Raw genomic sequence first — 11,596 nt, 5'->3', positions numbered from 1 at the left:
GCACCTATAACAACAACAACAAATCCTGATTTAGAGAACAAATAAACATGATTTAAATCCAGGTGAATGGACAGGTAACTCACGGTAACTACAGGGGGACCACATAACCTTTAAACTAAACCACCATAGTTAAAATTCCTTATATTTTTACCCAACATAGCTCGTATTAAAACTGAGAGTTGCGGTTAATTCCTAAAAAGTTGCTGTTGTAGTGTGCATTAGAGTAGACTGTTCCTTTAAAGATTTTGGAGGCAAAATTGTTCTAAAGTGCTTTAGAATTGTTTTAATGAACTGAATGTGATATGGCATCTGGTGGACTGGAATCTGGTAAATTATAATATCACAACAAGGCAAAAATGATGCCGTTCAATGTTTAAATGTAATTCAATGTTAAAATGATAAAGAAACTCAATGCCCATGGCAGATTTCCAATCAACTAGCCTACATCGAGGGGGTCTTGCGCAAGATGTGCAAGTGCGTGATGATAAACGCCAAAGCCGTTGACAGGCAGCTGTGTCCAGATATAATAGACAACCTTATCTCGAGCCCTCCAGTAGGGACCACACGATGTGACGTCACAGCAAAATTATATCTCATAGCTAACAAATAACTATACGTTTTAGGAGCTTCCTAAAAATACACTGCAAAGTATACTACAATATAGTATAACCAGTGTTGGGTAAGTTACTCTGAAAAAGTTATTAATTACTAGTTACTCATTACATATTCAATAGTGTAATTACATTACTGTCCAAATTACTCTGTCCAAAAAGTATTTAGTTACTCATTACTAATTACTTGCTATATCATACATCAACCTTAGTTAAGTGATTCAAGGATAGACATGAAACGGCTTATTGAATTCATTCAAATAATATTATTAACTGACCAAAGTATTACAAATGTGAGAATTATACATTAAAGCACAGATTTTAAAGTAAGACTTTGAATTTTGATGTCAATTACACTATTGCACACGCATATATTTCACAAAGTATTTAGTTTAAGTACATCAAAGGTAACTGTAATTAAATTACAGAAAACATATGAGTAATCCCTTACTTTACTTTTTCAAGGGAAAAGTAATTAAAATACAGTAACTAATTACTTAGTAACTAGTTACACCCTCACAGAGTATAACATGTTTGCTTATTTTCTCAGAACCACAGTAAGAAAGAGGCTCTCATAGATACTTATAGACATAGATACTTACATGCTTCATCTGTATTTGTGCAGAATGTTTATAATTAATTTTCCTGTGCTTTGGTAAAGTAGAAATTTTTTATCATGCCAATAAAGATTCTTTGAATCTTAAGATGCGGGAAGAGAGAGAGCGCGAGAGAGAAAAGAGGAGGGGTCTGGGCGAAGAGAGTGGGAGTGATTCTAAATGATCACGTGGGATTTCCATCTAAGTAGTCGGTGACGTCGGAGGGGTTCAGTCAGAGAGGAACGGCGTCAGACCGGGGCTCATTTCAACAGCTGCTTCCCCTCCCACTAGCCCACCCCACTCAACATTCGGAACCGTTGGCAGAAGAGAACGGAAAAAAATAACCCCCGGTTTCTGCTCCACTTCAGGTTCCAGTTCCGTAGGACCGGTCTCGGGGGGGCCTCTTGCCTCCGTTCGCCGTTATTCCGATAAGAGGAGAACGCGACGTGCACCACGCACGCTCCTTTCCCACCGCTGTTTTTCCGCTGCTGCGCCGGAGATGCCTCAGATTGATTGCAGACGCGCGCGCTGGAATGTGATGAAATACCGTTGAGACGGTTGGAGTCCGTTATTTTAAATTCCATTTTCCCGCCCCCCGCTGCTTGTGTATTGCGGGGAGATATCGGGCATTCGAATGCATTGGCGGAAGAATCGGTGAAAGTAACGGGCGCGTTGACAGTACCGTAGACATTTAAGGATCCAGCACAAGGGGGATGAAGCCCGATATGTAGCTTGCTACACCCCTGTGAGATGGACGGCTGTATGTTGATGCACAAATTCAAAGATGAAAACGAGGAGCGTAAGTTCTTGTGAATGACACGGGAGGAACCGAAGAGGGGTTTTCGTCGTTTCTTGATGCTACTGGAGGTAATGATGGCGCGCGGTGCGGGTCGGCAGACGGCGCCCGCATCTTTCCACTCTTCCACAGAGGTAGGTCTCATAATATTGCGATCACATATTTTGTATTAAGTAAATATTTTTAGTCGTCAATTAAGGATTAACTTTATAGTGCTTATTAGGAAGAAAGCTAGTAAGGTGATCACATAAATAAAGGTCACTAAGTTGTTTATCAATAAGTTACGTGTAAACAGTACAGTCCCGTCGAATGGACCACTTCCAAAACCTGATCCAAATGGCAGGAGTCCTGATTCAAGAGCACATTACAGATTAAAAATACATGACCCATTCCATTCCCCCAGTCAACTCTTGGGTAAAATAGAAGAGGCTTACTTTAACAGTAGTGTAGTTGAGAGAGAGAAATAAATGTTGGAGGATATGTGACCGCTAAGCAAGTGACGAAGAGGCTCTTTTGAAGTGTCCTGGATCTGACTAAGCCGTGAGCATTGAGGCACGGAAAGATAACAGCTGCCCAGTGATAAGGACTTTTGCAGGCTGACCACCACCAACTGCTCACAACTCGGCTTAAAATCACTTGTTAGCTGTGGTTATAGCAACAAAGATCACACTGGACTTCTAAGGCCTATCATCTTTCCACAAAGGATTAAGAGAGCTTCCTCCGGTTGCCCAGGATATGTTGCCCAGGTTATACAAACCTCAAGGGAAAAATGTCAAGACCGCTAGCAAGCATATGCTGTGTCCCAATTATGCACTAAAAGTATGTACTGTTTTATTTTATGGAAAGTATATACATTTAGTGTGCAGCTAAACAATATGCACACACTAGTAGGATATACGAAAAGGAAACGGAAGTGGCTGTTGTTGTCTACTTGCACAGACAACATTGAAGCCATAACCAGCACTAGTCATTTTAGGCAGCCTTGGACTGCTCACTACCTCTTCAACTCTTCAACTACCTTTTTTGACAGGTTAAACAAAGCGTGCTCTTTTGTCACTTAGACAGATTAATAAGCTCTTTACCTTACATCCGCACTGTTGTATATTTCACTGGTTTGCACTCTATCTGCCATTACGTATCTTTTTATTTGTTTTAAAATATTCCTGCTTGTAATAGTTGTATTTGACATATATGTATAATTTGTATTTATCTGTTTTTTTATATATATTTTTATTCTTTGTAGTGTTCTTTGTATGCACCATGTGTCTGAGAGTAACGCAATTTCAATCATCTATATGTATGTACTGTACATGTGGCAGAATTCACAATAAAGCAGACTTTGAATTTGACAACTGTCACACACATCAAAATACAGATCTTCTTTCCATTTAAGTATTTATTCAAATAATATTTCATATGTAACGTTATCTCTATAGTTATCTTTATTAATTTAGTAACGCATCAGTAGTCTTATTTTATTAATGTCCAGCTACTAGCGGTTATGTTGTGGGAAATAGTAGCCGTCAGAGTGTGCATCATTCCACACTTCCAATTTCTACTGGAAGTGGTAGACCATCTGGGAATCTTTGGAAAACTCTTTTCAACATACTACGGTTTGGTACATAATTATTCTATTTTCGAATACTATTTAGGACGGATAATATGCAAATTGGGACGCAGCATATTTGTTTCGATTGTTTCGATTTACTCTTGTTATTTTATGTTATTAATGCACCCAAAAGGCCTGTATTCATTTAAATGACTAATATTGTTTGTGAAGAATGGCCAGCGTTAACAGATTGTGAGGATAAATCAAGAAACCTATTCGAAATGAGATTTCACATCAGTCACATAAGCCATGTGGCATAAAAACAATTGAAACCACCTGCTAAACTATGCGAGGGCCAAGATGCATGTTGACATATTCCATTAGGGCTTCTCCCTCGTGTGCTGTGCGTTTAATTTAAACAATCCTCCGCTAAAGCACAAGTAAAGGGGTAGAATGGGGTGACAGATGGCGTGAGAATAAAATGATTTGATAAAAATACCCAGTTCACCTTTCGAAGAAGCGTTGGCAAACTTCTGAATGAGGTTTATAAAGGACCCTGGCATTTGACTAATGGACGCAATTATGTTTCAGACACGACCCCAAAATTGCTCGGCGAGGGTCACGGCACACAGAGGTTAGGAAAACATGAAAACGTTGGTATCAGATAGATGGTGGTGTATTTAAAACAAACGGCAGTATAACGTGAGCGGTCACAGTGCAAATGCAGAACTGATGATGTGTGTTTTCACACAGGACACACAATGTCAAATTAATCACTCCTCCAGGGACAATCAGCAGCGTACGGGGAGATTTATTGAATCTGCGACGCATTTGTCGGGATTGTACGTCGCTTTCATTGCCCTACATTTATTTACATTTTAAATGTCACATGCAATGTTTTGAATGACATGGATGGGATATCCTTAAAAGACAGTTTCTCCTTCCTGAGGGTATTCTCAAATTCATAAGCAAAAATGTGAGAAACAAATTAATCACCATCATTATTATTCTAGGTTTATATCCCAGGCTCATGAATAAATGTCGTTGCTAATGCGTGTCCTTTTTACAAATTGAAAATTGAAAACAACATTCACTGTTTAGCTATTAATCAACATTCTTAATACTTCAAACAGGAAAACATTAAAGGGATAGTTCACCCAAAAATAACTCAACCTCGAGTTGTTCCAAACCTTTATTCATTTCTTTGTTCTGTTAAACACGAGGAAAGATTAGAAAAATGTCAGCCACTGAGATTTCTGGGGCACTATTGACTACCATAGTAGAAAAAAAAAAATGGTAGTCAAAGGCGCCCCAGAACTGGTTGTTTTCCTAAATTCTTTAAAATATCTCATTTGGATTTCAACAGAACATACAATTATGCAATATTTTTCTTCTACTATGGTAGTCAATGGTGCCCCAGAAATCTCAATTGCAAACTTTTTTCTAAATATATTTATTTGTGTTTAACAGAAGAAAGAAATGTATACAGGTTTGAAACAACTTGAGGGTGAGTAAATGATAACAGAGTTTAAAAAAAATAAAAATGCACATATATGAGAACTATAAGAGCTGTGCTGGAAATGCCTCCTGCGTTTTCTTCTCGTAACATTCACAATTCCAATGATCTCTATCATATTAATTTATTTGCAGGTGTTTGCTATTAGAAGTCTAATGGTGTCATGTTGTTCTAATTGCTGACCGCTGTGGTCACATCACGCTCCTAATTTTTCCTAACCGTATGAAGTAGACGCCAACGTAGCTAGAAAACCCGAAAATGAAAGTGAATGAGAGAATCCCTCTCTGTTGTTTGTAAAAACATAAATATTTATTTATCCTTTGCCCATGACAATAACATATAGCACCGAGCGAGAGCAGTACACTGTGTTCTCTAGTGGGGCTCTCATTACAGGATATCAAATGGATGACAAAAGGAACCTTTGGAGCATTTCATTCGCTCTGTTCTGAAGTGTGTTAACCTTTAAAGCAAAGCCGGGCTTAGCCTCTTTCCATTTTACTGTAATTGCCCACACCGGGTGAGCACATTTGGTTGAAAAGGTTATCGTCCTGCGATCCAGCTGTTGGTAGAAAACAGGCCATGGATCCTGAGAGACAAAGATTTAGGAGGCATGTGGAAGGAAGGTGGGTTCACAAACGTCACAGATTGCGAGCTAGACCACCTCCCTGCACATATGCTGACTAAATGAAGCCGAGCAAAACAAAACCTCGTCTTTATCTCCATAATAATTCCTCTCCTATTTTTAGATCACCATAACTGGGAGGAGCGGCTTGCAGAATCTAATAACCCCTGGTGAGCGAGAAAGCAATGGTTGAGAGAGAGGAGATTGCTGGCAGGGAAGCACATCCCTCTGGTGCTGTGTTGATAAGTTTAAGGTGGAGGGTGAATAAGGGGTGAGGCCTGTTATCACTCGCTGCTTCTGGCTGTGGATCCTGCAACACTGCTTGCTGGAGCCTGAAAATTCATTTTGACGGATGCTTCCCCTCTTTGGCCGTTAAGAGCACGTCTGGGTGGGGAGGAGTTGGCTCGGAGGGCTTCCCAGGCAGCAGTGTCGGCGCTGAATACCATGTTGTGCACACCTGCAATTTAAACTCTCACGCAGGGCAGCAAAGGTTAGCTCATGATATGCAGACACCTCTGTAAGCAATCTGTCCAACAGGATTATATGGCAGACGTACGAAACTAAATAAAAATATTTGTGGTTAAGAGAGGTTTCCGAAGTCGTGTAAGTAACAAATAACATAACAGATGATAACAATGTGTTTTTGTTATTAGAGGAATTATTCGTGCTAAAACAAATCTATTCAATTTCTTGTTTTTTCTGATCTTGATATCCAATTGTTTAGAGTGATATCTACCGATACCGATTCTGAAGATTAAATGAATATTTCTTAACTTTCTGAATGTTATTTATTTTGATAATGACATTTAATATTGAAATTCAAACTGGTGATATTTCTTAACTTTTTTACTTGGAATTGCGTGGGCAATGATCTATTGATAGTCATCAAGAAAAATGCGTAATCTCTTTTTTAACAAGTCTGGACGGAACAGTTGCATTCTGCAATCCTGCAGTTTTTTTTAATTTTTAAATAAAATTGGCTTTTCAAGTCATTAAGACTAATTTAAATATTATTTTAAAATATTTTAGCATTCGTATTTAAAATTATATTTTAATATTTGTTTTTACCATATGTTTTTTGGTGCCGCCATCCTACATTTTAACACATTTACATTGAATAGGCTTCACAACTCATTTCAACTTCAAATTTTAAATATTGTTTTAAAATTATATTTTAGTCATTATTTTGAATATGTTGAATATTATATTTTTATCAATTTAAAAAATAAGTTTTAATTTTTTGTAAATTTTGTAAGTTGCTGTTACTTATAGAAATAAGATTTTTTTATAGACCTCTTTTGCGCCGACATCACGCTTACGTCATGGCATTAGCTGGAGGCAAAACAAAGGAAAAACTGGAGGCGGCCAAAACGAACCAGCATAGATTCAGCTACATAAGGAGTTTAAACTATCATCTTGTTGTGTTGTTTATCGATAGAATACAGTCTCCAATTTTATATTTTAACACATACCTGCTGCCATTGCCAAACAAAAACACTGATGACAGCTGTAGTTAAACACAATTAAACGAGCGGAAAGAACAGAAACAATCATCGAATGCTACTTTTGTTGGTGTGAATTATGATTTGTGTCTAAAAATATCTCATACCGTATGCCCAAATCAGAAACTGGGGAACAAGGTAATTTTTAATCTAGCGTTAACTTTTGATTGCATACGGTATGCTAGCTAACTTTGTTAGTTATGAATTTAGCTGTTAACTATCGGCTAGAAACTAAAGGAACTGTATTTCATCTCTCTTTATTTAGTTGTCATAAGAGCATTACTATAAAGGGAAAACAGGGAACAGTGAGAAGGCTCATGTTATAAGTCAGGTTTCTGTTCAAGAAATACATTTGCTAACATTTGCCACGGTTAGTTCGCGCATGCATCTGCAGATGTATACACTGTCAGTTTATCTTTACTATACACCAGCTATCCTCAATAGGCAGACTGCGGGCCGGATCCGGACCTTTGCTTCTTTCCATCCGGACCGCGAGACAGCCTAATAAACCATTTAAAACATTTGACTATTTCGGTTGTTTAAATTGAGCCGCGCGTCTACACAACGGAGAATCACATCACGCTCTGTCTAATTTACTAAGTAACTTTGTTTTCTGTTGATTATTAGAGTAAATTAATTATTCAATTAAAGCTACCTCGCTTTAGTAAAGCAGACAGGGGGGTCTTACTGCCTCCCCCTAAACTCCGCCCACAAAAACGTGTCACAATGTTTACCAACAGTAAAGGCGTCTATACTTTATGGCCGCTCTACAGAGGAAGACTGCACAGTACAAAGAGCCAATTGCCAGTCGATAAGGATTATATGGGCCGGTGCTCTGTACAGACACTCGTGAGGCGCTTGCCAAACTGTGCAAATGTGCAGAAAATCTTTACCGCATTTTTAGTTTTTCAAGCAATTCATGTCAGGATTAAGTGTTGATCAGTTTAGTGAGCTTTCACCATTCATCTTAATGGGACTTGCTGTCTGAAATTGCTGAAATAGTACTTTGAAATTGTTTAACCTATTTTGATTAACGTAAGTAATGTAAAACATTTTAAAGTTAACAAGTTGAAATGACTTGTAAAGACAAATTGATGGCACTTAAAATGAACCATTTCTTAATAGTTGGCACAAATTACATGGTCCAATTTTATGACAGACGTTATAACTATGAACTTTCATTGTATAGTATATGTGAAGATTCAGCTTTGATGTTTTCCATTGAAAATAAAAAGCAAGTTAGCAATAGCAGAATTTTTATATTTAGGTCAACCTGTGTAATATTTGTTTATTTTATTCTACTGTGCCGTGTATTTAGGCACATACTGCTGTGCAGTATTTTTTATTGTTTTTCTCACTTCTTTCTTAGATCACAGAGGCATCAGTTTGAGGAAGCAGACGTCCTTCAGAAGGGAACTGCCCCGAAGCATGATCGTCTGTCATTGGGGAGGGTCAGAGAAACGCATTCCCACTACTCCCATAGCCAGTTTGTCATCCCCCTCATAGGTCCACCTAGGGTCCTGCACACACCCATCTGCCAGCTCAGATAACCCTCAGGCTGTTGGCGACACATGTTTGATGTGATTGGTTGTGACCGCCGTGCTTTGCTAAGCAGCCCCGCTCTACATCATGCAGTGGCGTCGGCGACACTTCTGCCCCATCAAGATGACCTGGAATGTCAAGCGGTCGCTCTTCCGCACACATGTAGCAGGCCTCCTCTCGCTGGCCTCACTCTTTGCCCTCTTTCTCATCTACTTACACCAGGACCTGCTGCAAGGCCGGAGCTGGTTGCGAGACAACCCCCTGGTTTACACCTTTCGGGGTCTGCGTCCCCACAAGGAACGCGCGAAGGGAAACCAAAGCTCGTTGCGAAGCCTCTGGAAAGACAATACGTACGTGCTGCCTAAACCATCCACTACCTTCAATTTTAGTTCTCACCAGGTAGAGATCACTGCACGGGGAATAGAGGCGTTGGAGACCTCGGCGAGCACCAACAACACGGACATCAACGGCAACACCAAGAGCTTGCACAGGGAAATGGGAGTGGGAGGTCGGCTGGCAGCCCAGCCTTATCACTGGGTGCTTAATGAACCGTACAAATGCAATGACAGCGGGCCCTTCCTGGTTTTGCTAATTGCAGCAGAACCGAGACAGTTGGAGGCCAGAAATGCCATCAGGCAGACCTGGGGGAACGAAAGCGTGGCTATGGGTTATGGGTTTGTACGCCTCTTTCTGCTTGGCGTGGGAAAGAGACCCGATGTGTATTCTCAGAGCGCCATCGAGGAGGAGAGCACGCAGTACCGTGACATCATCCAGCAGGACTTCATGGACACCTATTACAACCTCACCATCAAGACGCTCATGGGCATGAGCTGGGTGGCTCAGTATTGTCCGCACGCCCGTTACATCATGAAGACGGACAGCGACATGTTCGTCAACACCGAATATCTCATTCAAAAGCTGCTAAAGCCAAACACGGCGCCTCGGCAAAATTACTTCACAGGCTACCTAATGAGAGGCTACGCTCCCAACCGCAACAAAGACAGCAAATGGTACATGCCCCCAGAGTTGTATTCTAGCGAGAGGTATCCTATATTTTGTTCGGGAACGGGTTACGTGTTCTCGGGCGACATGGCAGGGAAAATCTACAATGCTTCGTTGAGCATCCGCCGTCTTCACCTCGAAGACGTGTACGTGGGGATCTGCTTGGCGAAACTGCGGATCGACCCGGTGCCGCCACCAAATGAGTTTCTCTTCAACCATTGGAGAGTGTCCTACTCCAGCTGCAAATACAGTCACCTGATCACCTCCCACCAATTCCAGCCACATGAACTCATGAAGTACTGGAATCACTTGCAAAGCAACAAGCACAATCCTTGCCTTAACATGGCCAAGGAAAAGAGTGGGCGGCCGCGGCATAGGAAGTTGCAGTGGGTGGGGCTTCGGTGATTGGCCAGGGCTCAGGGGTGCAGTAGCGATACCACAGCATGTGTATGGGATAGGGAACAGCACAGTGTTTTTTGGTATTGTCAATTAAAACTATTTTTTTATTTTAAAAGAAATGTTATGTATTGTAAACCTGTTGCAATCTTTTTAAGATGGAAGCTTTGTGCAATATAGCATGCACAACAGAAAGGAAACGATGGTGACGTCACCATTTTCAGGTGCCAATTAAATGAGAGGTTGTCAAATTTCCTCCTCAAGCGAAGGGCCAATTTTAATGAGATCCTCACTGTTTCTGTATAAAAATGGGGAATATCATATGGTGGTGTATCTGTACTGTGACACTTTCATTGATTCTCAGATATGTTCACCCTTGGCATTATGAGTAGGAAGATTTTTGTTTTTATAACGACTTAAGACTTACAAATGGTTAATAGTCAACAAACCAAAATAAAACACATGTAACTGAAATAATATATATGAAACTTGCAGCATAGATGTAAGATATGATTAAAAGAATATTTTTCAAAGCTTTACATTGACTAAATACTGTATACAGGTCTGCCCCTGTTGAAGGTGCAGGTAAAACTATTTATTAAATGTATTTCTTACGCACGTTGTCTTTTTGAATGTAATTGTTTTCATCATTGCAAATCTATGTATTTTAGCTACCGTACAACTTGGTTTGAAAACTCTCCACGCACGATTGAGTCGATCAACATTGGTCACCCTTGAGATGCCCGAGAATGAATATATTCACAACAAGTTTCGCTTAATTTCAAAAATAGATTTGATTGAAGACCGTGAGTCCGAAAAAATAAACATTATCGCTAATAATTCACTTCTAATTGACTGTTACAAACAGTCACACACGTCATTTGCGAAATTAAAAATGTCTTCGGTGGGAACATCTGCATAATTCATGCAAATTTCCAAACATTATGGAGAAATATCAACATTTAAATCACCATTATGTACTCATTAAATTAAAATGAGACTTGAAATTCTGGCAATCATTCCCCAGATGGAAGCAGATCCTAATGCTTTAATGATAAAGTAGATAGTGTTGCCCTGGGTCAAAATATATAATTAGCGGGGGGGCTTCACGATACATTAGCAGAGAGTAATCCAATTAAAATGACGTGGGCAACATTCGAAGAGTTTATTTATCATATTCATTACTCATTCGTCAGTCCAGTTTTAATTAACTGTGTATTCGACTTCGATAACCGCTAGATGTAGACTTCATATTGCAGCACATCAAATTACAGGTGACTCGAAATGTACCCTTACAAAATACACAAGCATTTGTGCTTCACAATATGACATAGCAGTATGTTTTGTTTTACAGTACGGGTGTCCGATTTCTCATAGCCGTTGTTGATGTTTAAATCACCAAAACAGAAACACCCCTACCCCCAACTTTCGCTTTTGTCAGCTCTCGGCTTGAATTACGTCAAT

General features: G+C 39.7%; 1 protein-coding gene across 2 annotated transcripts; it reads left to right on the top strand.

Moving 5' to 3' along the window:
- Positions 1 to 1,998: 1,998 nt before the first annotated feature.
- On the top strand, positions 1,999 to 10,750 carry b3galt2 (UDP-Gal:betaGlcNAc beta 1,3-galactosyltransferase, polypeptide 2). Of its 2 annotated transcripts, XM_056759055.1 has the most exons (3): positions 1,999 to 2,137; positions 5,815 to 6,180; positions 8,562 to 10,750. In XM_056759055.1, exon 3 carries the CDS (start codon positions 8,822 to 8,824, stop codon positions 10,139 to 10,141), a length of 1,320 nt encoding a protein of 439 aa, XP_056615033.1. In that variant the 5' UTR covers positions 1,999 to 2,137; positions 5,815 to 6,180; positions 8,562 to 8,821; the 3' UTR covers positions 10,142 to 10,750. The 2 variants fall into 2 exon arrangements, with proteins under 2 accessions (XP_056615033.1, XP_056615032.1); XM_056759054.1 differs by lacking the exon at positions 5,815 to 6,180 and having other exon boundaries at positions 2,000 to 2,137.
- Positions 10,751 to 11,596: the final 846 nt, after the last annotated feature.

The sequence above is a fragment of the Triplophysa dalaica genome, chromosome 10 (genome assembly GCF_015846415.1).
Source record: "Triplophysa dalaica isolate WHDGS20190420 chromosome 10, ASM1584641v1, whole genome shotgun sequence".
Lineage (NCBI taxonomy): Eukaryota > Metazoa > Chordata > Actinopteri > Cypriniformes > Nemacheilidae > Triplophysa > Triplophysa dalaica.
This window is presented reverse-complemented; position numbering and strand designations above follow the sequence as displayed.

What these genes read in the sequence shown, in the direction of transcription:
- b3galt2 (XM_056759055.1), top strand. Translation starts at nt 8,822, where the DNA reads ATGCAGTGGCGTCGGCGACACTTCTGCCCCATCAAGATGACCTGGAAT.